Source organism: Opisthocomus hoazin, chromosome 2 (assembly GCF_030867145.1).
Source record: "Opisthocomus hoazin isolate bOpiHoa1 chromosome 2, bOpiHoa1.hap1, whole genome shotgun sequence".
Taxonomy (NCBI): Eukaryota; Metazoa; Chordata; class Aves; order Opisthocomiformes; family Opisthocomidae; genus Opisthocomus; species Opisthocomus hoazin.
In genome coordinates, this window is record NC_134415.1 from 70555328 (window position 1) to 70582196 (window position 26869).

Consider the following 26869-nt stretch of genomic DNA (forward strand, 5'->3'; position numbering starts at 1 on the left):
AAAGTGGACTCTAAGCTCTTGCAGCAAAAAGAGCCAGGGGCACAGTTTTGTGCTTTGTGAAGGCAACTTTCTTCTTCCCTGCCCCTCCCAGCCTCACTGCAAAGTATTAATACCTTTCTTTCATGTGTAATGCGTGCTGTAGTTTAGTTCACTTTCTGCTTGTTAGTTTTCTTCTTACTCCAAGGACAGTATTAAAATTGAAAATGTGATTATTCCGCTAGACTCCAGTGAACACCTCTCTTATTCAGATAAAATACTCTGACTACCAGCCTTGTTTTTCTTATCAGGAAGGTTTGAAGGGTATGTTGGCCAGGACTCAAGTAATGGTGATTTTTTTAAGGGTGTGCAGGCATTTTTTCCATGTGATACACAGTAATCTCTCTACTGCCTGAGAATATGACGACCTTTCTTTTTGTCTGCTCAGTCATAACTGTGTTGATCAAGCTGGTCTGTCCTGGTATTAATCCTTAATTACCATTTTGATATGAATTCAGACAGCCAGTTTGAATTCAAGGACTGTGCTGTGAAGAAGTGAAAAATTACTTTCTCTGAGGAGCTTTTTTGCAGCTTCATCCTGATGTTTATAGTATGGGAAATGTGCAAGTCCATGTACTGGTACCGAAAACTGGTACCTTTTGTGTCTGTGTGGGTTCTTCTTCCTGATTAGAAGTGCTAAGACAGCTGTCATGGAGGATTTGATTGTTCTTTAATTTGGAATGGAAATGTTGCTACTGGTCTTAATGGATGTAGGAGTTTGCTACAATGGTAAATAAAAGTCTCTTCGTAAATCAATGTGTGCTGAAATTTTCAAGGAGGCCTTTCATGTAATGAAACTGAATTCAGTGGTTCCTGTGTAGCAATTGTCGTGGCAGCTTGTATCTGCCAGAGATCTGTCCCTGAGCACCATACTGCTGGTTGGCGTTGGGCAGAGTAGGTCTTGGGAGCGCATGAATAAATGGACCATAAATCAACTGAAGTTGACCTACTGTTATTTCAAGGTCCTATTCCAAGATGTACTGAAGACTTACTGCATATCTTTTCTTTCCCTGAGGTATGAGTCAGAAGCTTTTAATGAAGGCAGATTCTTAAAGTTGCCAGCCTCTGTAAAACTGTGTTTTAGAAATCAGTAAATGCCAATAAAGAGATGTTTGTTTGTTCTTTTTCTTCCTACCATTTGTTTTTTTGGGTTTTGTTTGGTTGGGTTATTTTGAAAGACACTGAAATTGTTACCTACTGTGGTTTTGCTTCTACGGTGTCCAAAGGTGTGTGTGTGTGTATATATATATAGATATATTTTTAATCTGGATTAAATGGCATATGTGTAGTTCAGTGTATGAAGTTTAGTATGTATGTAAACGTGGTCATACTGGGTCATTTAGTGCAGTCATTTGTCTAGCTCCTGGTCAATACTGGATGCCTGAGAAAGAACATAAGGACAAGGAAGGCAGATAGATAATGATTTTGTTTCAAAATATGCTCTTAGCCCCCAGCAACTTGTGACTAAGACTTCTAGAGCTAGAGGCGTTACATTGTATTTAATAACCCTTTGTCGATTTTTCTGCCATGAGTTTAGCTAGTAGTTCTTGAATTCATGTGGTCATTTAGAGGTTGCAATGCCCCACTGCAAAGTGTTCCACAGTTTAACTATGTGTTGTAGGAAGAAATACCTGTTTTGAGCCTAGCAGCAACTGATTTTATTTGGAGCTCCTTAGTTCTTGTACTGGAAGAGAAGCGACCAATTGTTCCCTATTCACTATTGTTTGCAAGCTGATGTAAAATATAAAAGAGGAGAGAAATAAGAAGAATCTTCATTCTGTTTTTTGGATTGGGTTTTTTTGGCTGAAATGCTTTTGGCCCAAACAATAAAAAATACAGTTGGTGAATTGTATCTTGTCTAAAACTTATGGATTTGGAACAGTAAAAAGTACAGAGCACGCTGTGGTTCTATACAGACTTTTAAAACTCAGCTTTATGGGTGTTTAACTGGGAGCAAGAACAGGAAATTAAGAGGAAAGGATGTAAAATTTCACATCGTAGAAATTTGATATTGTAATTACTTTAGCAGTGGCTTAATTATAACAAAAATTCATATAAATTTATTGAGTTCTAATTTTTTTTTAACCTGATTTATACTAGGTTTTCTGTTTGTGAATAGTGGGGTTGGGCTGGAATTCAGGCAAGATTAACCAGTGAGAAAAAAACAGCTAGAGTAAATATAATGAATACTCCTGTGTACTCCATCTGTGTGTTGAATTGCTTCACATTAGGATCAGTTAACATTTTTTTTAATTTCCTATTCTTTGTAGGATGGGATGAATATGTGCATGTTTATGCAAAACACCTTAACCAGACTTATGAGGTAATATATTTTATTTACCCTTCATTACGAAGTAATTATAAGGATTGGAAAAGGTTTTGGCTAACTCTGTAACAAGATGTTTAAAGTTAAATACATAGTTCTAATTTTGAATCCCAGACCCTGTATTTGCACGTGTTAATCAGGTAGATATTTATGGATTTACGTTAGACCTTGACATTTTGCAGCTACTAGACTTTCCAGAGATTGGAACAGAGATAAACCCTATAGGCTTATATGTGGGGGGCCCGAAGATACCCAGAGTTAAGGAAGTTTAGGCCTTCAAATTTTCTGAAGCCGAGTTCTGTAACTCAGTGGAAATCAGTAGCTCTTAAAAGAACCAAGCAGGGCCAGCTTATGCAGCCTACGCAGGTAACATTTATTTAATTTATTTATTTAATCTTCCCACTTCATAAGGGGAATGTATTCAGTTCTACCATCTGGTACTTCTGAAAAACATTTTTTTTCCTTTCCTTTAGATTTAGCTTCCCTTAAGAAATCGCATTTCTGTTAAATCCATGTGTGGTAAAGTCTGTCTTTTTTCTGCTCAGAGCTCTTTGAAGATAAATATTCTTTGTTTTCGTATAATCTATATGAGAAAGTGTAATGAGTTAACATTCTGTAAATATAGGAATTAGAATCTGTTTGTATAAGCTGGTTTCCATATAAGCAAAAATGATAGGGCAAAATGAAGAGGAGGAAGATGTAGGAGGATTAAGCCCTCACCTCAGGTGTCTTGACGTCAAGTATGTTGAAGCTGTGGTTCAGGGGGAACACTGGACGGCTCTACAGAGACATCTGTTGTAGATGGGATCAGTCTCCCTCAGAGGGAGATGAGGCTGGCTGTGATCCTGAAGAAGGTGCCTCACATGGATCAGTGTTGGATGTAGGGAACTTGGACCCATATCTTCTGGTTCCCCATAGATGAGAGGAATAATGAGGTTACCATCTTCCAGTGGGTTCAGTTCTGCCATGTGTTGTATGAAGTGTGCTGCAGCTCGTAAGTGAACTTGGACCATAAGAAATTATTGGTGCTTCTGCTAAAGTAGAAGTTGAACCAAACATGTGGTCCTGATTGGGAAGCGGACTTTGAGTGTGGTTTCAGACTGCTCAGTGAGTTACATGTATGTCTCTTCAAAGTAAAACACGAAACAGCTGTATCAGCATGCAAAGTCTGGCACTAACCAGCTGTCTTCATTTCTAACAGAACTGGGCTTATCCTAAGTCCATCACTGTTCATTAGTATTCATTTCACAAAGGCAATGGGAAAAGAGATTCTCCCTACATGCTCTTCTTTCCCTCTGTCCTTTGAATTACCTTGAACATGATTAAATACAACACCATCAAAGGTAACAGATTGTTGCTATCCTCAAAGGATGGTTTTGTCCTCAAAAAAAAAAAAGAAAAGTTTTGTTGATGACTGAGATGATAGCACTCTGAAGAAGCTGCTGCAGGTATCATGCTGAATCTCTTTATTTTTGGATAACCCAGCCATGTAGTGCTTCATGTCCCTTTCTGCTGCTTTCTGTAGTGTACTGGCTTAATGTAGAGTCTTGTGTTGCTGTCTTGTCACTCCTTCTTGCAGATAGTCTTTTTGGGTATAATCTGTAGCATCTATTTTTCATAACACAGTACATGATCATCTTTACTTTGATTCGTTTTGATATATCTGCCTTGCTGTTTTATTTAGAGAATCCATATTAATTATGGAATAATCATTTTAGCATAAGTGGAATCAGTATTGTGCTACTTAACCACAAAGATGTAGTTATTTGAATGAGTTGGGACAGTATATTTTTCTGATCTTTTACTATAGAGGTGATTTGCTTAAATCCTTTTGTAATTTCCAAAAGACTAAAAGCATGATTTTTGGTTACAAAACTCTCTTGTGTAGATTGCCTTTGATCAGTGTTGCACTAGTCCAAGGAAAAGCTGTTGGAGGAGGAGCAGAACTTACCACAGCATGTGATTTCAGGTAAGATCAACAATTTGAGTAGCTGTCATGTCGGGTCAGTGGTTTAATGACTGTACCTCTGAAATGTGGGAAGCTTGAGCTACGACTTTTATCAGGAGTCGGGTCCCTGAGTTACAAGGCATTAGGAACTGGGCTTTGTCAGCAGACTTCAGAGGAAAAACATTTGAGTTTCCTGATAGTACAGAGGAAAAGTTATTTACTATCAGGTTATACAGTTTGAACCACTGTATAAAGCAAGAGCAGTGAGGAGCTTTAACAACCATGTCACAGACCAGGTGGGTCCAACTTCTTGCCCAAGTGAGAGGTAGGACTGCAAAGTTGTGTATCCCCTTATGTCTCCTTGTGTGGCTGTCAGAAGTAAAAATAAATAAGTAAAACTCTCCATTAGTCTTGTATTTCCTGTTCTGTGTTTATTATTCGTAACATAATTTTGTGCTGCACAGTTTTTGAAACGAGTTTGAGGTGCGGAGGAAAGCAAATGAGGTTCTGTCCCTGTTTTTTTCCATGCAGCTGCAGGGATTTTCCAGCATGAAACAACTAGCAAAAAGCAGAGGGCTTTGACTAAAGTAGCTGAATGCAGAACAGGAACTGGAAGAAACTAAAATAGTAAAATGTCACTTAAACAGTTGCTAATGTGCAGACAGCCTACAAATGTAACAGGGTAAGCACTGCACGCAGCCTATCTGAAAGTGAGGGGTTTTTTAGTGAAGTTTTTATCTAAGAGAAGAAAATGTGCTCTTTCAGAAGGCGTTAGCACCTGAAGTGGGAAAGGAATTATCTAGAACAAGCTGAAAGTACTTACGTTCAAAAGGAATACTAAGCAAAGTAAAGTAGAATATTACAGTGGCATTCCAGGTATCGGGAACTGGCTTTGGATAGAGGAGACGGTATCTGCGTTGTCTGAGCCACTCAGAAGCAATCCTCCTTTGCTTTGAAACTAGATGCAGCCGGCTCTTCCTTCACACTACGCAGCACCTGGTGAGCTGGAATCCCAGCTCTGACTGTGGCCTGAGTACAGGCTGCGTTATGAATGCCTGGTAAATGTGCCGAGAGGTGCCGTGTTTGACAGCTGCAGCGCTGACAGGAGAATGCACCTGAGGACACTTTAGTAGAGCTTTCTGTATCTGTGAGTCCATTGACAGAATGTGAATCCTGTTATCCCTTAATAGGAGTTTAGGGAATGTGAACGTAATGAATTGGAAATCTTTTGGCTTTCTAAAATATGGAGTCTCTAGTTTTACTCCAGCTATGTTGTTTGACATACTGTGTAATTACAGTCATTGTCAAATAGCTCTTATTTGCTTGAGTTGAGCAGCTGCAGTTCCTCTGATGTGCTGCCATAATTTTCGTAATAACTACAGCTGTTGATCCATCTTCCATTGCTTTCTAACACACCCATCCAGTGCACCTAAATAATAGCAATTCAGGAGCAGCAAGTGGGACTTAATTGATAACACCCAGAAGACAGAGAAACATACTCTGCTGCTACTGCTGCTGCATTTAAGAATTTTAACACTGGGGGACAAAATCCATTTTTTTTGGAGGACTATAAGTAGATATGAGTGGAACAGGCTTTCTGTCCTGACTCATTAGATGCCAAAAGAGGAAACTGAGAACAGGAATCAGAGAAGTTTGTTTTCTTCCTTGAATAAAATGTTTGGGCGTTTTATTTTATTTTATTAAGAGCAGAATGAGTGAGCTGTGACTGCTTTTAATTATAAATTTTCAATTCCTCTTCTGTTTTTCACAGTTACTGTGAAACTACCAAAGTGCTTGGTATTGGCCTGAAATATTTTCTTACTTTTATCTCTGCCAGTTTGTACTACATTAACTATACTGATACTGTTGAAGTGATTCACTTGAACCAAAATGACTTATGTACCTTCTCTGAAATGTGCTCTGGCAGCATGATGCATGTCTCTACTCAAGTGGAGGTGTGGACAAATCCAGCTTTAAAATAGCTGAGGTTGTTTAAGGTATTACTGATGTATTATTCCAGTGGCAGTTCTTGTGGCTAATTGTCTCTTACTCTGTTTTAAGCCAGCTCATGTAAAATTGGATTAGGGAGGGCTTGCATGAACTCTGGCACAGATATTGCTGACATAAGGGCAGTGGTGAAAAGCGAAAGCATCTTAGGTCACTTCACCTTTGATTTGGAGGAATATGTCTTCTCAAAACATCTTCTTCAATCTTAGCTGCTTTATGGATTGTTGCAGTATGACTCTATAAGAAGCAACATCCTTATAAAGATCATAAACGTGACTGGAAAAAAAAATCATTGTCTAGACAAGTGCAAGGTAATTAAAATCCTTTCAGACTTTTTCTGATATGAAAATTCAGAAGATAAGGCTTCTGACACTGTAATTATTTATCTAAATTATTTCTTTAAAACTGAGTAATGTAAAACCATGCATGTATGAAACTTGTTTGGGCAGCTTAGCTTTTTAGTGCAGTTTCAAGAAACCTAGACTTTTTTCAGTGTGCCACAGTTGATTTCTCACGGAGCCTGTGAAGATGGCTTGTGAGTTCTGCTGCCAAATGTCAGTGTATATTCCAGTTCTGCATGACCCACCTGGAGTCCTGCATCCAGCTCTGGAGCCCTCAGCACAGGACAGACATGGACCTGTTGGAGCGGGTCCAGAGGAGGGCCACAAAAATGATCAGAGGGCTGGAACACCTCTCCTATGAGGAAAGGCTGAAAGAGTTGGGGTTGCTCAGCTTGGAGAAGAGAAGGCTCTGGGGAGACCTGATTGTGCCCTTTCAGTACCTGAAGGGGGCCTGTAGGAAAGCTGGAGAGGCACTTTTTACAAGGTCATGTGGTGACAGAACAAGAGGTAATGGCTTTAAACTGAAAGAGGGTAGATTTAGATTATATACAAGAAAGAAATTCTTCACCATGAGGGTGGTGAGGCCCTGGAACAGGTTGCCCAGAGAAGCTGTGGCTGCCCCCTCCCTGGAAGTGTTCAAGGCCAGGCTGGATGGGGCTTTGAGCAATCTGGTCTAGTGGAAGGTGTCCCTGTCTATGGCAGGGAGGTTGGAACTAGATGGTCTGTAAGGTCCCTTCCAACCCAAACCATCCTATGATTCTATGACACTGCGGTCGTTTCAGTGAATTGCACAAAATGACTGCGATGTTGGATTCAGTGATGCAGTTTTACAAAAAATCAAAATCAAGTACCTGCTCAAAGTTCCCTGTATGCAGAAACTTGTACAAGTGTATTTTGTACTTGCACAACGTGTGAAGTCATGAAGTTAAGAACTGATTTGCAGGGTTAATTGAGGAATTTGGACAAGAATTGTAGTGAGTTGTTTGGCAATAAACTAATAGTTAGATACACGGCAGAGACAGTTTGGTAATGAATCTGTTTGTGCAGTTATTGCACTACCAACAAATAGCCAGAATAACTAACTTTGAATTCTGAGCTGTTGTCTTCTGTTTCACTTTGGTGCCTTTCAGAAATCTTGCCGGCACAATATCTGTGTAGGTCTTTTAGGCACATCTGCAACTTTGAAAATTTGGTCCTACATCACTTGGCTAATGGACTTTCATTGTACCTGGGTGCTTCTGAAAAATACAGTCTTTTCCCCAAAACCCCCTTTTTCCTCTCCAGTGCTACTGTAGTCAAAGTAGAGGTTTGCCACTGCCATGTGAATCCCATTTAAAAGGTGGTGTCTGCAGGCAGAGGATAGGAGTGCAAAGATGGAAAGCTACCCACTTCTCTGACCACTGACCTCAGGATGGGCTCATAGGTAGAGGCAGCAGCACTCTCCTTTTCTTTTTTAGAAAATAAATTAATTGACTATAATTTGTTCAGCTGTAGTTGATGTTGCACAGTTAAATCGCAAAGGGCCAGTTTCATTACTCTTGTTAGTGCTCAGCAGTATCTTACTTTGTAAAAAGCACCATTGATTTAAAGAGGTATCTGCTTTCTGAGCAGAATTCTGCCCTGTATCTGTAGGAGTGGCAGAATCAAGCTTTTAACAATGGAAGAAGCTTATGCCAATAATACTGCATTGACATCAAACTGGCCTTGCTGCATTTTAACTGGATGTTTTCTATATTTTTGTGAAATACGTAGGCATGCTTAATAGTACATTTTAAGGTGTTAGGTATGTTCCATAAAACACCTAATAAAAGATACGATGAAATGCGCTGTTGTTGAATGGCTTTTCTTGCGTGTGTTCTTATGATGACTTCTGTTTATTTATTTTCGCAAGCATGCATTTAGTGCATTAAATGTCATTTATATGAAATGAAAGGAGCAAAAGAGAATATAACCACTACATAGATGTAGGCCCACTATGACCAACTTTTCAGTTGTAGGCACGCATCCTTATATTAGGTTACAAATAATCTGTTGCTCCTTTAAAAAAGGGGAGTGGGGGGGAGCTGTAAAGACGTTAGTATTCTACGACAACTTTTCCAAGTAGAAGTTTCAGATTGTCAGAGCACAACACACTAGCTTCTTTGGAAATATTTTGCTGTATGTAAGGATTTGCGCTTTTAGTTTTGTCAGGAGGAGCTTTTAGGTACACAAGATGCTGCTGTTTGAAATGAGAATGCCTCAGTACATAGTAGCTCTTTTCACTGGGCAGAGCATGATATGAATGTAAGGGGATGGGGTTCACATATTCATGAGTTGTTGCAAAGTCCAGGCTGACAAAGGGCTCTTCATCAGATTGGACTCCATAACATCGCTGCACATCGTCAGGAGGAGAGTCAGTAGACAAATCTGAGAGTGCGTTCTCACAGCTTCAGGTGCCTGCTATATCCCATAGATCACTTTTTTTTAGTTATATAAAATTTTCTCTCATGTGTGTGTGTATATATATATATGTAAAACCTCTTTCAAATCAGTTGGCAATTTTAGAATGCCATTGCAGTCATACATCACATTTTTAGAGCCCTGGGAGGTTTTTTAGTACAATTTTCTGACGAATTTTCAGAGAAATAGATTATGATTTTGAAAGTTTCACGTTGCCTGCCTTTAAGAAGGCTGTTCGTATTTTTGACCTGGCACACTTGACATGTGGTTAAGTAATTGCAGCACTGCTAGAAATAGACTTGAGAGCTTGTATTTTTGGGTTTGTATTCGTGGACTGGTATTGTTTTTTCTTTATTACTAGTTTTCATTTGGGTTTGAATTTCGTGTGTTTACAATCTTCCAGGCAGAGGATTTTTTTACATAGTCTACAGTTCAAATGTAGCACTGTTGGATTTTACTGGAGATGCAAATAACAGCAACAAAGCATGAATTTAAGTTCAGGTTTTTCTTTCTCAGGTTGTCTTTTTGTAGGGATTTACTTCATTCCAAGTTTTTTTTTTTCTTTGGGAGGCCAAGCCATTTTATAGTGGGTGAATGAGATTTTTCGTCATTAGCACGTATCGAGATTTCAGACCACTTCTGCCATGCAATCTTACATCCTTTCTGTTGAGCAATCCTGTGTGCAGCTGATTTGCTGCTGCACAGTAATAATAAACAGAGATAGCCCAGATAATGGAAAATTTAGATAAGACAGATTTTAGGGAACGCAGAGCTGGATCCATGCTGATTCTTGCCGGGACACCAAGCTGTCAGTACACTGTAAGGTGGTGTTGGAGGTTCAAGGAGAATTGGTTTCTGAAGAGTAAAAATGAACTGAAATTGTCAACTATGCTTGCATCTGTGAAGTGACTAATCCCCAATTTAGGTAAACTGCCTGCAGGTATTAGAGTTTGATGCTCCATCGCTGATCTTCTCTACCAAACTAATATTTTTTTTCTTTTTTTTTTTTTAATATATATTCTGATAGCTCCACAAGTTGGTTAATATGATATCTCAGAAGCACTCTGTATTCCAGTCTGCTGATTCTGAGCTGGGATTATGTTGAGCTGTGATTTCATGAGAAGGACAGACTGCCTGAACAGGTCACCTTGATGTGGGAGAAGGATGTCCCTACTGCCCATTCCCAGCTCACTGCTTACCTCTGGTTTGCCAAGCTCCAGTGAAGATGGCAGTATGAGTCAATAAAAGCATCAGAAAGGCTAGATATTTCCTGTTCTTACAGTGAATTAAGGTGGGGTCTAAAAGGAGATAATATTGGCTAGAGCCAAGGTAGAGGAGGAACTCAGCCTCTCGGAGAGGATGGCAAAGAACAGGAGGGGTTGGGAATACAATCTTCTTTGGCTCTAGGGAGCTGTTAGATAGCCTCAGTTTCCCCTGAAGCCACAGCTTGAAACTGCCTGACTGCACTGGATCAGCTTCCAGAGAATGTTTGGCAGAGTCCCTGTCATTTATCTCATTTTCAGTCCTGTCACATGCTATTGAAGAATTACGGAAAGAACTCTTCCTCTCTTTAACACTCCAGGTAGCAATATAGTTAACATTGTAGATATTTGAAGGGTAGTCATCCACACCAGACTTACTGTTCATTGAAATGACCAAGTGTTCCTCAAATTACTTAATTTTCCTGGGTTTTTGAAAGTGTAAGCAGATGTTCCTGTGTGGATCTCAACCTACTTTGGTAGTAAACGTTGCCTCCACACTTGCAACTTCCAGTGTTCTCCTTCACCCCTTGCTTCTCATTCCCCTCATTCAATATCCTAGTGAAGATTTGGAGCCCTGCTGGCTTGACCTCTGTGTTCCTGTTCCTTCCAGACTTACCCAAAATTGCTTGAACCTGTGGCTTCAGATTCCTATTTCTTCCTGGATTCCGTAGTAAGAAATGAATTGCTACTGCTGTAACTCAGCAGTCACAGGAAGAGTAAATCAAATTATAAATTCTTATGTTAAGTAAATTCCAATTGTGCTTGAACTGTTGTATGATTAAGCACTTCTAATGTATCCATGACCTGTTATTATCCTCCAGTTCTATGTGCTGATGCATTCGTATTCATAAAAAAAAAAAGCAAATATATAGACTGAGGACAAAACAATAATTTCAGTTACTGTGGATTTGTATGTGTGTGAAAGAGAAAGACTGTAAATAAAAAGATACCAGGGGAAATTATACTTTTGGTGATAAGACAATTGGTGACACTCTTAGGCATATTTGTGGAGGGTCTGTTATAGTTTGCTGAAAATGTGCCTGTTTCTTGTCCAGCTAGTCTGAATGTGCCATCAGTTAGTGGTCTGAAGCTTGCTTTAGTTCCCTATCAATATAACTAATGTGCTGTATTAAAAAGTAAAGAGGTGAAGAAGTTACTGTTTTAATGTAGAATTTTAATGTTAAATTCTCTAGCACATTTTCCCATTTATGCCTTTTTTGGGGTATGTCGTTGAGCTCCTCCCATCCCCCACCCCCCCCCCCCAAAAAAAAAGCTCTGAAATCGTATATCAGATCTGGATTTTCAGTGTGACCTGGATAGGCTGGAAATTTGGGTAGAGAGGAACCCGATGAAATTCAACAAAGGCAAATGCAGGGTCCTGCACCTGGGGAGGAACAACCCCATGCATCAGTACAGGCTTGGGGCGGACCTGCTGGAGAGCAGCTCTGCGGAGAGGGACCTGGGTGTCCTGGTGGACGACAGGTTAACCGTGAGCCAGCAGTGTGCCCTGGCTGCCAAGAAAGCCAATGGGATCCTGGGGTGCATCAAGAAGAGTGTGGCCAGCAGGACGAGGGAGGTTCTCCTTCCCCTCTACACTGCCCTGGTGAGGCCTCATCTAGAGTACTGTGTCCAGTTCTGGGCTCCCCACTTCAAGAAAGATGAGGAGCTACTGGAGAGAGTCCAGCGGAGGGCTACAAGGATGGTGAGGGGGCTGGAGCATCTCCCCTATGAGGAGAGGCTGAGGGAGCTGGGCTTGTTCAGCCTGAAGAAGAGAAGGCTGCGAGGGGACCTAATAAATGCTTATAAATATCTGAAGGGTGGGTGTCAGGAGGATGGGGCCAAGCTCTTTTCAGTGGTGCCCAGTGACAGGACAAGGGGCAATGGGCACAAACTGAGGCACAGGAAGTTCCGTCTGAACACGAGGAAGAACTTCTTCCCTCTGAGGGTGATGGAGCACTGGAACAGGCTGCCCGGGGAGGCCGTGGAGTCTCCTTCTCTGGAGATATTCAAGACCCGACTGGACAAGGTCCTGTGCAGCCTGCTGTAGGTGACCCTGCTTCGTCAGGAGGGTTGGACTAGATGATCCATAGAGGTCCCTTCCAACCCCGACCATTCTGTGATTCTGTGAAAACTTAAAATTTAGGTCACAGCCACTGTGATAATTTAAAAAAAATAAGCCATGAACCACAAAATGGCAACATTTCATTATAGTTTCATCACCAGTGATTTCAAATAAGTGTATTGTCTCTTAGCTCTAGTCTGAAATTGTTGTTCAGGATGTGCCAATGCAGCATCAGTAGCACTGCACGCAGACGCAGCTGAATTTCAAAGTGTGTCTTCTTACCCTAGGTCTTGCGAAGGGTTGTTAGTGTGATGTTACTACATAGTTTAAATCCTTTAATGCCGTGGGTGGCAGAAATGCGATATATCAAATCCATCATAAAGTATTAGAGCAACTCGAACCTTGCATCTCTTAGAGCTGATGTCAAGAAATGCTGTTCCTTTCCAGTCGGTTGAGTTCAGGCTAATGAGGTCATCTTTGCCTTTTTGACTTCTTAGATGCCAAGCTCTGAGCCAGAGTATTGGGAAGCTGCCCCTCCCCTTTCTGTATCACCAGCAGAGACGAGCAAAGAATATGACTGAAATGGTCCTTCTTTAAGAGACTCTTGAATTTGGTCCAGGAGAATTTTCTTCTGTTTTCTTTGGTCTAGATGAATATATTTGATGAAAATAAAGATATGAAAAACTGAGGTTGTAAACATGGGTGTATGTGCTGCACAAAAGTGTGCGCATAATTTAAAAAATACAACATTTTCTATTTGAAAACAAGCTCAAATATAATTTTTTGATTTCTAGATGAATACTGGCATTCAGATTTGACTAAAAATTTCAATTATCAAGCTCTTTTACCTCCAAGTGGTCTTTTTTTCATCGAAGAATCTGGTAAAATATCACTGGATCTTTTCTTATGGAAATTTTTGCTTTAGTCTAAAAGTCATATCTGTTGTTGAAAATGTTTGCTTGAATGAAATCCAAATAGCTGTAGTTCCTTTTTTGGAAGGAAAGACTCAGGTAACATTTTAGATTTCCAGCATGAGTAATTTTTATGTGAGCGTTATTTTGGCGTTCACTCACTTATGTGTTGAGACTTTGGCAGCCTGTAAAGAGTAGCTAAAGCCTGCCTCGTGGGTAAGACCCCAGTGCTACGGCAAGATGAGAACCGCTCTGAAAGGAATGGTATGGTGGCGGTGTGCCTGTGCCTGGGACCCACTGACAGCAGGATAAAGAAATAAAGTCATAGCTGGGAATTGGAAGAGGAGGAGAGTAAGTCATCAGTCACTTGGAGGGGAGGAGAGGTGGGGTGTACCCGTGTGTTGCTGTCGTACAGCTGCAGGGAGAAAGGAGGATCCAGGCACCGCCTTGTGAATGGTGGGGCTTCAGTCCCGCTTCATGGCTCTGGTGAGCCGTGCCATTTCCAGAGCTGGTACTGCACAGCTCGGAGGAATTACAGCTCCCCAGTGTAACAATCTGTTTCATCCTCTTCATTCTGTGTGCTCCTAAATTGTGGTATGAGCCTTGTGTGTGTTCGTAAGTGTTCGTAAAGCCAAGCTGCTCCTTCCCCGAGTGCACGCAGGAGGTGTTCTCAAACAGATCCGAGGCAGCACCCATGGACTGGGGATTCTTTATTGCTAACTGCATGGTTGCAAAAAGTCTACGTCTCTCCCACTTGGGAAAGGCCATTAAATTTACTTTTTCTGCTGTTTCCTGGTTCTCCTCAGCTCACTTGAATGCTCAGGCAGGAGACTGGGGACAAGGGAACGGTAAGTGGCTCACGCAGCTTTTCTGTCGCATGGCAGCCTGCAAAGCGGCCGTGTGATGGGTGTTGCGTGGCCGTGGCGGCAGGGAGCTGCAGCAGCCCCTGGCCAGCCCTCTGCCTGTCCCCACAGCACCCGGCTGCCCACCTCCCGGCACCCCCAGCCCACCGTGGGGCGGTAGGACTCCCTGTGAGCATCGCGTGTGGACCTCAGGGAGGAGCAGCCTAGGAAATGGGGCAGATTCGCTTTGTAGTTTGGACAAATAATTTTCTTTTCTGTCAGTTTACTGAAAAATGACTGGGGGGCAAAAAAAAAAAGAGACTTGTCTTACTTCCTTTAATACTGCTTGTGGAGTTTTAATCAGTCATGCTTTCTTGGGCCCGTATTTCTTGCCATGTGATCTGTCATCTAATTCAATTTTTCATTCCTGCTGCAGAAAAAGTCTTTTTGTAACTTCCAATATTCAGCTTCATTTATCCCGTTTAGAAGAAATGTAGCTTTTATAGCATGCTTTTCTCTCTCCATCTTCTCTGAAGCCACAGGGGAGAAAGTGTGAAGCCTGAGGTAAAAAAATTAGATTTAAAACCCCTGATCCAGGTCTGCTGGGTGAGCTGTGGCTGACTTCTGGGAGTTTCTGGTCCAGCCAGAGATTGGACAGGCTATCTGTGTGGGTGGCAGCCGGTATGACAGTGAGCATCTTCTGCAGGAGGCTTTTGGAGGGCTGTACCTACCTTGTCTTATTGGAGGCTGCCCAGCTCCCCTTGCAGGGTATTGTAAACAGCTTCTCTCCCTGTGTTTTCTTTCCTTCCATAATCGCTGTCTCAAATTAACAGTCTCTCTTGGCCTTCTTTTAGTCACTTGTCTTTGATCGGGGAAATGCCTAAGAAGTAAACCTTTTTTCACTTCTCTGGTTGTTCTTACACAATCGTGTCTGGACCAGTTTTAGCTTGGGTCTTGCTGAATCACAGAGTGCTCTGCTGCTTTACCATACTCCTTTTGGCTGTTGATAAGCCTTTTGTTAGTTTTTCTCAGTGCAGGCATTGCTGTTGGTGAGATGCTGGGTTTTTTGGGCATGTAGATTTCTATATCTGCCTATTAAAATTTAACTCCTGTTATCCGCGGGATCTTTTCCTAGTAACAACATTATTTTCCTGCTTCTTCTCGGGAGTGGCTTCCTTTGAAACTGGTAATCTTGAGGCCTCTGTGAGTTGACTCTGTTCCTTTGGGAGGCTCATCTTCTGTTGAATGTCCCAATGTTTGGGCAAGAAATGCTGGAGTTATCCACACCTTAAGCTGCTGTTTATTCTTGGAGACCATATTCGTCCTAAAATGGCTCATGTCTGTTGAGCAGTTTCTGCTCTGATGTCCCCATGTTCCAGCTCTGCCTGAATTTTCTGTTACCTCAAACTCTTCTCTTGTTACTACATCTTCCCTTTTTTGATCCAGGACTCTGCTTTCCAGAATTTGAGCATCCACCAAATGTTTTGTGTCTTTAGATGAAAATATGACACTGTCATTCTTTCTTCTGTGTTTCATTTGACTCTGGGTGATGTGAGAAACCATGATAGAGTCATGTTATAAATGGTAATGTTAAGGTTTCCTTTAAAGAGTGCATCTCGCGTTGTTTGGGTCCATCTGCTCCCCTCTGGGAGGTGGCCTGGGGTTTCCCAGCCAACCCAGCAGAACATCAGCTCTTGCTCAAGAAAATACACCTGTAATTAGGACTCTCTTTCTTGGATCTGATTTTGACCCCGAGTCTTAGAGCTCCGTAAAACGCATTGGAAAACCTGACTGAAGGGCAGCAAAGTAAGGTGGTAAAGGCAATGTGCTAGGGAGACTTGAGATATTTTCTCCTCGGCTGCTTTATGTAAAGCTTGATTCTTAGCTTTTGTTGCAAGTGGGGGGGGAAATGGCTGCACTAAGAGTGTTACAAAATAATTCAGTAACTATAAATAAAATTCCATATAATCTGTAAGGCAGTTTGTAAAGAGCTGTGAGAAAAGTGAGCTCTCATATTGGTGAGATTTCTGAGGTTGGCATCAAGCCTACTCCTTTGACACCGAGTTTTAGAGCGTGCCTAGAACACTCTGTGCTTGGGAGGCTCAGCAGGATGTTTTTATTTCGGTTCTTGGGTGTCATTTTAGTTTATTCAAACCTCAGGTACAGTAGGTTTATTGTTTTGGTTTTATCACTGAAAGGATTTGAGAGGGCTGACTTTCTGATGGGCTTATAAAAATAGTAGCTAGACCTACTTCTTTCCATTGCATTCCTGTAGTGAAAGTTACAGATTAAAGTTCATAAACAGGAGAGATCATTAATGTGTGCGGTCTTCTCTTACCTTACTGAGATTTGGGACTGCAGAGCCGCTTTGTGCAGTTGTATTTAAGATATGCACAAGGGACCTAGTTTCCCAAAACTCTCTTTAACCATTTTGTCTTCATTTTTATATTTGGTCGTTACCATTTAGCCATCTGTCAAGTGAATATTTGTGACTAAGGGATTTTCAGAAAGAGCAAAGATTTAGGGGGTTGTTTTTATGATGCCAGTCTGCACGGCCTATCACGACATGCATGTAGGACAAATTCTTAGTTTTATCAGTTTTAGTATTTTCACTTTGTAACTCTCACTTCATGTTGCCAGAGCTCTGAAGCAGCGATTGCTGCAGTGTCTAATGGTCTTATTCTTCCTCTGTGTAGGGCAGAAACATGAGAAGCTCTGCATGAGAGAGAAGACACGGGACAGGAGCAGAGGGAATAAATAGCAGCAAGCTGTGCTGGGAAAGCGCAGAGCAGTCATGGCTGGCCGATAGTCACTGCATTGTTATAGTTCAAAAATCTGCTAAACATCATTAGCAAGGAATCATTTATTAAATGTATTATCGAGGCTTTTTGAGCCTTTAAAGCCTACACAATTCATCAAGTGAGACTGAAAGATAAGTGAAATTATGACTAACTCTTCTCAGGATTAATCCACTTGTTAATATTTTCAGAGAATTGGGGGGGATGGGGGTTTGGTGATACAGGGTGTAGTAAGATAGCTGAATTTCAGAAAAATCTTTAGCTGTTTTGTCTAGGTAATCCCTTTACAGAGTACCTAGGTAATGATTTGACGGTGCAGTGATAAAGAGACTGATGAGACACTGCACTCGATAAGCAGAGATGGATTAATTAGTCCTAACTTGCTTTTTGGAGAAGACTGTCTTATTCTTGAGGGTCTAATTCTAACAGCATCTGTCACAAAAATTGAAGTAAGGACTGGAAACTGCTCATCAGCAGCATTGCTGACTAAGCTAAATTATTTTAGTATAGTACTGCATATTTCTTCTGCAGAATATTCTTCCCACAGTACCTTGCTGCTTCAAAATTCATTTTTATTACAAAACTGGCAGGTTAATGCACTTCTTGTTTTAAGGTGAGTTTCTGTAGTAACCATGGAAGGCTTGTGTGTTGGAATATTGAACAAGGCTAGAACTAGGGGTTTTTAATCAAAAATAAACCCCTGTACACTCTGCAGTTAAACGCTGATGGAAGTATTCCTAGCCTTTCCAGTAAGATTTATGGTCCTAAGAATATTTTGAGAGACTGAATACTTATACAAGACAAGTTGTCACTATTAGAACACTATGTTGTTATATAATTAACTATCAGTATTTAGGTTTCCAGGTTAGGTCTCTGCAGGCGTGACCTACAGCCTTAACTTTAGTCAGTACTCTTAATTTCAGGCTTCCTGTGGCTTTGTGAAGATTATCAAGGCGGTGGCTCGTGTTCAGGTCTAGTTTTCAGGGCTATACTCAGAAATTACTTTCAGTGTTAAAAGATTCTGGAGAATGTAAGGATGAGTTTTGCAACAAATTGCTAAAAAGCATTCATATACAAGGCCTCAGTAATTTTTATCTTAATGCTAAGGAAGTTCTGTAGTTTCTTACACGTGCATTAACATCTGTCCGTGCATGGTGGGGAGGGTAGGTTTTAGATATATTAAATGAGAAGGTATGTGATCTCTGGTGTATCTTTCTGACTCTAAGATTTGGAACGCAGATATTGGAGGTGGATTGAGCACTAGGTGCACGTCAAAACTTGCAGGGCCACCTGCCATGCTAGAGCAAATGGGAAGAAGGCAGCTAGCCTGGAGGTTTCCAAACCGTGGTCTGTGCTACAGGAACCGTTCAAGGTAGTGTGCAGTTGCAGCAGGGCTTGACTGCTTGTGCGATGGTCCTTGCTTGCAGGGCTGCCACTTGCCTGAGGCATGATGCCTCAGCACCCCTGCCTAAGCCAAGGAACTGTAGCTCCAGAGCTGGCTGGCTGCATTTAGAGCAGAGGGGCTGGAGGTGTCAGAGGAGACCACCAGGACTTGGGTTTTTCGGCAGGGTAGGTGCTTCCAGCATGTGCTGCAGCCACTGATCACAGGTTTAGTCGGCCGTTTTGTGGCTGTAGGAAGAGCTTTATCCTGCTGTTGGCTGAAGGCCCATTTACATGCTTGCGTCTCCTCAGGCACAGATGGACCTTGATTTTCATGTGCCGGGGTGGACAGTACAGGATATCCCAGCTATTCAGATCCTATAGTTGTACTGAACTGTAGATGCCTGTGGCAATGCTTTTGCCTCCAATGAAAGATTGAAGATGACTTCTTTTATGGAAATACTTTCGCATCTAACTACCTACTTCTACCTCATCTGAACAGTTACTGTGTTTCAGCACTCCACTTAAAAGATATGGTATACTGCCTAGAAGATTTTACTTGATTTATGTGGTGCACTGGACCAACCTGAAGAACTTCTGTTTAATCACAAATCAGGGCTTTTGTTGTACAGCTAAAGGAACAGGTAGTTTAGTTCTTGTTCTGGTGCGATGACTTGAACAATCACAACTCTCCCTTGCTTTGTTTTAACTTACTGTAACCCCCTAGGTGACTGAAAACATCCCATCTACTGCGTGTGTTCACCAGCACTTTGTGTGTAAGAGCAGCACTTTTATTTTTCTGGTGGGTTTTGCATGCATCAGCAAGATGAGAAGGGAGATCAGATTGCAGATGTTAACCTGTGTAACTGTCTACTGCCCGAGTCACAGTCACTCGCTGCAAGAACCTACTGCCAATGATGGGATCTTCTGTGCCCCTTGGGATGCTGAAGAAGTGTAAAGAAGATGGAGTGAGGCTATGAGGTGCAACGTGCAGGTGAAGTGATGGGACAAGGACTGCATTTTGAGTGTTGAGAAGGTTCAGTAGGAGAACAGGGAAGCAGTGGACAGTGGACTCTGGCTTTCTTGCTCACTTAAGGTCCAGCATGCATTGGAGAGCTGCCACTGCAGCGGATGTTCCTGGTAGCACTTGCCAAGCAAAGTTACAAAATCCTAAACTAGTTACACCCTCGCTTCTGTCACGTGCAATCAAGATGGTGGAATTTTCATCCCCACCTGGCAAAACAAGTTCCACTTGCATGATAAACACCTTCCACAGATAATGTCATACCTGACCTCTAACAAATTCTTGAACTTGCACTGCCCAGCAGTGTGTATTTTAAAAAGCTGCTTTGGCCACATGTCAGCATAGCATGGCTGTTACTTAACTTAACAAAAGTTAATTAAGCTGATACTGTATTGAGGAGTGTATTAGAAAAACATATATGTTGGGGAAATTGTATGACTGGATTGTACATCAACTTTATTCTTCTGTTGCTTGATTAAAACAAATGTTTGGCCCTTGATAGCCTTCTTTCTGCTATCATTTTCCTGGTGTTTTCCTTTTTTCTTTAATGTCTCTTTTTTTCTGTGCTTAAAATAGTTGTGTGTGTGGTTTGGATGACTGGTTGAAAGACTTTGATATCAATACTGTATTCTTGCTGTCTTCACCGAGGGAGGACAGTTGGCCAAAATGCATGGGTGGCTGACCATGACCACTGCTTTTCATGTGTCTGGATGTCTTGCATCTATGTTTTCAAAAATATCTAGTTGTATTTGAAATTTTTGTATTATTTCTATTCTATAACTCTTGCTCTACAGCATGTTAAAATGTTGGGTGTCTTTTCATTGTATCCCAATGCCTTTGACTCTGTTTTTTGGAGAATTTTCAACTTTGTGTTGATTAAGTCACCTTGTAGATAGTGTTACCAAAATATATAGAAGTTAGCAGATTTGGTGAGGGAACTTGCTATGACCCGAGGCATAACCTTTGCTTATTATTTATGTTGGTCAGTGGCTTGAGAGCAGGAGGCCAGAGTTATTTGTGAGAGAGATATAAGTTACCCCGTGCAGTTCTGGCCGCCCTCTCTCAGTGTAACGGTAGCTGAGAACCAGGTGCTGCAGCACGGCGTGGTTCCGGCTGCCTCCCTCCACGGTGTGCCAGTCTCCTGCCAGCTAAAAGGAGAAGACTGGAAGTCAGGAGCTGTGTCCTTACGTGACATGGGGAGTCAGACAGGGAAGGGAACAAAATCCAGGTTGCTGACAACACGTTTAATGTTTTAGGCATCCTTTTTTACATTGTGGGTTTCAGAAGCATAGTGATAGGAGCTTTTAAAATGCTTAAAATAGAGGATGGTATCTGTCCCTCCCTAGTAAACTTCATTAGTGCCTTTGCATTGTCAGAAGGCTGAATATAATTCAAACCCCGAAGTCCAGGAAATGATGATGGGGCCAGCACAAACCTTAATATAATCTTAATTCTGCCCAAGGAACTGATTACACCTGTTGGAACAGATCAGTAACAGGAGTTACTGAGCAGGAGTTACTGAAAAGCAGGTATGAAAAACTAAGAAAATACATTTTTGTTTGTATTTTCAGCTTTCGTTGTACATGCTCCAGCTTCAGGTAGCTGGGAAATACTTTAGCTCACAGCAGGTGCTGCCTTTGAGGAAGCAAGTGTACTTGTTTAATGATAGAATTATTAGGTGGCATTGTTAATGGCAAACAAGGTTTTCTTCTCCCATGCATTGCCAGTGATGTGATGTGACATGACGTGAGATGACAGTCGGTATGTGGGCACAGTGAGATGTCACGGAGTGAAAGAATCCTCTGATCAAAGGTGGAGGGTTTGTAATGTTTAGCGGATCTGAGAACATTTTAAAATGTACAGCAGGAACATTTGCTGTAGCTCTTGTTTGCTTTAGATGACTAACCCAAAATTGGATGTGGCTCATGGTGGCTGTGCTTTCTTCCTAGGGATGTTGTAGTTCTTGTAACATGGAAATACAATGTTCTTAAAGAAGGTTTCAGCTGTCCTTTGGTGTTTATATTACCATAACCTCTTATTTCCAATTTAAGTTGTGAGGATTTTGCTACCCTTTGCATTTCTGGAGGATGTTTCTGTTGCTTGTAAGGTGTTCAGTTGCTTTGTTGCATTAATTACATTTAAGAAATATTTTTTTCAGTATTGTCATGCAACAGACGTTCTTCCTTTTTTAGGGCAGGGAAGGCATGTGTCCAGGAGCCTAGTGGTATGACCTTTCCCTGGGGTACAGGAGAGCCAGATTTTCATTCTCTTGACCTGGAAGACAAGAACAGGCATACTGAGTCAAATCAAGGTTCGTTTTTCATTCATCTACTATTCTGTCTCAGGCAGGGCCAGTACTAGGTGAGTAAGATATACACAGCTCAGGAATAGAGTAGTACTTCGGTCTTTTCAGGTTTTTGATGTCTGCCTCTTTGTATTTAGTAATGCTTGATGTACTTTTCTTACATAAATTCATCTAATGGGAGATCAGATCTGTCGTGTCTCAGAAGGTAGACTCAATTCCTTTCGTAAAATAAAAAGGGAAATATTTATGCGAGACTGCAGCTGGTGTTGTTCAGAGGCTGATCCCAGGCTGGCTTGGCAGCGGCATATGCCTCTTCAGGTCTGAGCTGAGGTCTCCATTGTTTCCTTGGGTGTGGGGACTGGAAGTGAGTGGTGTACCTAACAGAGAATGTGATGGGTGGCCTCTGTAAGAAATGGTGTGACTTCAGGAGAGGATTCATAGTTGAGAAGTCTGAAAAACCACAGATACCTTTCTTAAGCCTGAAGGCAGTCCAAGACTACCTTTACGCCTTCTACTGACCACCACTTACCTCAGTATTTTCTGTGGAGCTTGTTCAGAGGAACATTGTAGGGAGAGGTGAATCTCAGTGAGATCCTGGAAGCTGCAGCCTCCATCTCTCTATGGATTTAGCTGTCAGTCATTTATTTTCCTTTCATCATGTTTAGTTCCATTTTCTAAGAGGGCGGTGAAGACTGGGCAGGGTAACAGAGACCTTCTGACATACGAAACGTTTTCAACTTTGTTCTTTTGGTGCTGATGGATCAGCTGTGCTTCTCATGTAAAAGGTGACTTCCCTTGCGAACTTCAGAGTGCATTGAGGTCCCTTCCCAGATGAGTCCCTGTGCTGCCCACCTGAACAGAAATTCCTGTTCTTAAGGCCTGAACCCAGGTGCCTGGGACAATCTCGGATGTAATGAACACGACGTTACTGACCGGTGCTGGCTGTCCTGTGAGACTGCCTGCGGATTGTCTAGCGTCAGATGCCTAGCTGCCTGTGACCACTTCTTTTTTTAATGCTTTGCATCGCTCAGCACAGCTAGAATTAAACCCTTAATAATGTCTTCATTATTGCTTTCCCAGTGGGACACTGGGTGTCAGCAAATTGCAAAGTAAGCTGAGCCAGTAAAGGAGTTTTGAAATACTTGCAGAGTCTTCCCCATGGAGAGGCGAGACCTGAGCTCCCTGGGATTTGCTGGGTTTGGGAAGCACTTGCTAGTGTTAGCAAAAAACCTTTCCTCCCCTGAAATACTCTGCTCTCTTCCTTTTGTCACGCAGCCTTCCTCCACTATCTCTACAAAAAGGCTTTCATGCAATCTGGCATGTCAGCTGTTGCCTTTGTGCATTGTGTTGGGGCTGGGATAAAGCGTAAGCTCTTCAGCTCTGGTGCTTTTGAGTATGGCATGAATGCTGATGGTGCTCTGGTTAAGAAAAAAGCAACCAAGCAAACTTACAATTTACGATAATTAAGCAGATTTGGGAACTTTGAGTTCCTAGAAGTAGTTGCGTTTTTAAAGGTTTTCTTTTTCTTTCCCCTTCCAAAGCTGCTCACCTCGGTATTTTCATTACGGAAAACTGCAATTTTAGGAAACAGACTTGTGTGTAGATCTCAGTATTACATGATTTATCTTCAGAAAGCCAATTAGTACTTGAAGTAGAAGCTAATCTACTTCACAAGTATAATTTATATCCCTTGTCTTACAAGCAGCAGCAAGTAACCACACCGCAGATGAACATCTTAAGTACGGGTCTGCTTCTGTACATCTTTTCTGCATGCTTGTGTTTCTGGAGGCTTTTTCCACTAACCTAATGTGTGTCAGTGTGAACACTGTGCAGAGAGAGTACAACCCACTGCAGCAGATCTCCTCCAGGGAGACAGCTTAATCAGCCCTAGGGTGAGTTCTTAAATGAGGAAGGTGACAGGCTGTAGACAAGAAGCAAAGATGTGAAATCTTTGAAAAGAGGAATGTGACTCTACCTTCTGGAGGGGAGCAATTCTATTACACGCTGTAAGGCATAAAGAAAAAGCAATTCTATTCTATGTTGTGAGCCATAAGTCGAGCATCCATCCTGACTTCCCTTACCGTAGTGAGCAGTTAGAAATCAAACTCACGTGGACCCTCTGAAGCGCGGAACAAAACGCCACCAACTATACTATAATCAAGCACCAGGGTGCTGACAGAACCTCCCCAGCGCAGGTCAGTACTGAGGCCACAAACCATCCTCCTGAGAAATGCTTTTTGTCCGTCAGTTCGCTTGGGTTTTAGCTAAAGCCTTGTTGCTTTAGACATGACTTAGCAAGGCAGCGTACGTGTAATGTGCCCTCCGTCTTTGCAATTCTGTTTTCAAACACGTTTTAGAACTGACTGCAGATACCGGTGAGGGCACTGAGCATCTCTACTTGTGGCAGCCTATGTACCTCATTCTGAGAAAGGCCAAAAGCTGCAGCTTGAGGCACCGGGTGATGTAAAAATTAAAATACTCTAGCTCTGGCTGTAAGCAGTGTGCTGTCAGGTTGTATCAGCCTTTGGAAGCCGGGGGGAGGAGAAAATAGAAAGCTGAGTGTGGGCGAGCTGAGCACGGAAGTCGATGTACGGATTGCCCTCTGCATGTTTGTTTTTCCTTGACAGGTTGATGACGCCTGGGAGTGAAATTCGGTTTGTCCACAAGCACATGGGCCTGGTGCCAGGCTGGGGAGGAGCTGCCCGGCTGGTGCGGCTCGTCGGCAGCGGGGCTGCCCTCCGGCTGCTGAGCGGGGCTGCCCCGGTGCACCCCGAGACAGCTTTGCGCCTTGGGCTCTCCGAGGAGACGTTGTCGTCCGCGGGTGAAACCGAAGCGTTAGAAGAAGCCCGAGCCTGGCTGAGTCGGCACACAGAGGGTCCCACCAGCGTGATTCGGGCTGTGAAAAAGGTGGTGACAGCAGGAAGAGAGCTACCACTGGAAGCTGCCCTCAGGACAGAGAAGGACGTTTTCGGAACTGTATGGGGTGGGCCTGCCAATTTGCAGGCATTGGTTAGAAGACCAAAACATAAATGACAGTCAATGCATAAGAAATGTTCTTGACCTTTTTGCGAACAAAGCTCTCACTAAAGCAGGCATTAAACTGAATCATTTAAGGACTTGATCATTTAAACTGGCATTAACATTCCTGTTGATCATGTCAGGCAGACATATTTGGTGTGCAACCACAGAGAAATCCCCGGCAGATTCTTTACTGTCCTAATCATCTACTGAATGGAGATCAGTGAAATTAGTATGTAAAGGTAAATACTGTGCTGAGAATAGAACTATAATTCTTTTGGAATGAAGCTGAAGATTATTTTCTTTGGAGTTAATTTTGCTTTTCTAACTGGTATGGAAATGAATTGCTTGAAAAATATGAAGTTTATTTATTTGCAGAACAGGTGCATCTAAAGCTGCAAAATATGAGTTCCTCAACATGAGACCAGTGTCTTTAAGCAGCTTTAAATGGATGATAACTGGTGAAATGATAGTTTTTATTTTTTCATATTCAGTCTGTTCTTTGTATAATCAATGAGAAAGTATCCAGGGATACTTCAGTTTTAATGGTGATTTTTACAGGAGAATTTTTAACTTACTGGAGAGCTTATAGCCCTCATCCACTGACGCTGATTCAGGACTTTAAATGCATGTAGGTGTCTTCTCACTGCTCAAGGAACCAGCTACCTACATACGCGTCTGTACGTTCCCATAGGCTGGATCTGTGCTGCTGAGCACGTGCAAAGCTTCTGACCTCATTCTTTACATAGAATCTAGTTGAAGTCTTGGAAGGCCATGATGTATCATGCCCTCAGATGGGATGTCCCTGACTGACTGGGTGACCTGAGTACTTCAGCATTCCAGAAGGACTTGTGTGTGGATCTGTCTACACCTTACTTCAGCATATTTTTACTGGTAGGGCATATTTGGGCTGACCAGAAGATTTGGAACTCGGTCTCTGCTTCATGCCGGTGACTGTGAATTAGATAACTCTGTGGGGAGGGTTTTCCCACTAGAAACTGACACCAAGTCCCTGCTTTGACAGATAATTCTTAAAATAAAACATCTGTGAGAACAAAAACACGCAGGCATATCCATGACTGAGACTTTTCTGTACTGTTGTTAGGATGCACTTGTCTCCAAATCCAGCAAGGGCTGAGATCGGCGGCTAAGACCCAGGTGCTCCCAGGTGCTCCGGGGAACATGTTAAGGAGGGAACTTTGGGCTACGTGCCACTGACATGCATTCCCACTCTGACCAGGCATAACTAACTCTAGATACATGGAACAAGCTCCCTTAGGAAAAGGAGCAAGTCCTTGGATGGAAATCCATGTTACGATTTCTGCAGTGTGGCAGGATTCCCGAGTTTTAGACAGCGAGTTAACTGTACGTATGTTTGAGGATCTGGGGACAGATCAGTGATGGGAATTAGGCCTAGATTGCCTGTTAAGATTCTGCAGCTTTCGAGCAGATGCTGTGCTCTGCTGGGGATGTTTTACTATATGGCTTTCACAGCGGGGAGTGTGTATAGCCTGAAGCAACCAAAACAAATGCTGCAAAAGAAAGGGATGTCTTTCGAGCTGGCACCTCAGGGAGGATAAGGAACTTAAGTCTGCCCTGTTGATCCTGCCTGTTTGCCTTCACACCTGAAGCTGCTGCTAGAGGAAGATTTCAAGTCTCCCCCAAAAACTGAGTTCAATTTTTGCTTCCAGGTTAGAGAAGAGACAGGAATGGGAACATGGGGAGAGAGTAGTGATCTGGTTTGTGCTTCGTCCCCCACCCCAGCAGCTCAGTTGTTAGTCCCCTCTACAGCTGGATTCTTTCCCAAGCTCTAGAGGACTTCAAACCAATGACTTCTGAAGTACAAATGTTTTAATATAGTCATGCAGTACTTGACTGTTTAGTAATGAAGCTGTTCTGCTTTTTGTGAAGTTCCTCACGATTTGAGAGGGATTCCAGACTGCCAGCATCACTGAACCTTCAGAGCGTGCTCCAGTCCATGCTCATCCAGCTTTCTGAAGCAGCAGCACATGACATTGTCGTGAGTCAAAAAAATTATGCTTTAAAGGGCAACTGGTTATGTCTTTGCTAGTAACAAGAATAAATTTTCCATTACTAATACTGTGATTATGTTTTTAAAATGGGTGTGAAAATTGCTTAGCATCTGAGCAAGACTCGTGAATCTTTTATT

General features: G+C 42.2%; 1 protein-coding gene across 8 annotated transcripts in view; it reads left to right on the forward strand.

The window, feature by feature from the left end:
- The window catches only part of ECHDC1 (ethylmalonyl-CoA decarboxylase 1), a 49024-nt gene that overhangs the window by 19295 nt on the left and 2860 nt on the right, over positions 1 to 26869 (forward strand). For 6 of the 8 annotated variants that reach the window (XM_075414099.1, XM_075414100.1, XM_075414101.1 and 3 more), the window contains exons 4-6: positions 2307 to 2359; positions 4251 to 4331; positions 24309 to 26719. In XM_075414099.1, coding sequence (XP_075270214.1) covers positions 2307 to 2359; positions 4251 to 4331; positions 24309 to 24714 — 540 coding nt within the window. In that variant the 3' untranslated portion in view covers positions 24715 to 26719. Of the gene's footprint in view, positions 1 to 2306; positions 2360 to 4250; positions 4332 to 24308; position 26869 lie in introns of those variants that run through there. The other 2 variants (XM_075414098.1, XM_075414096.1) reach the window with 2 other exon arrangements.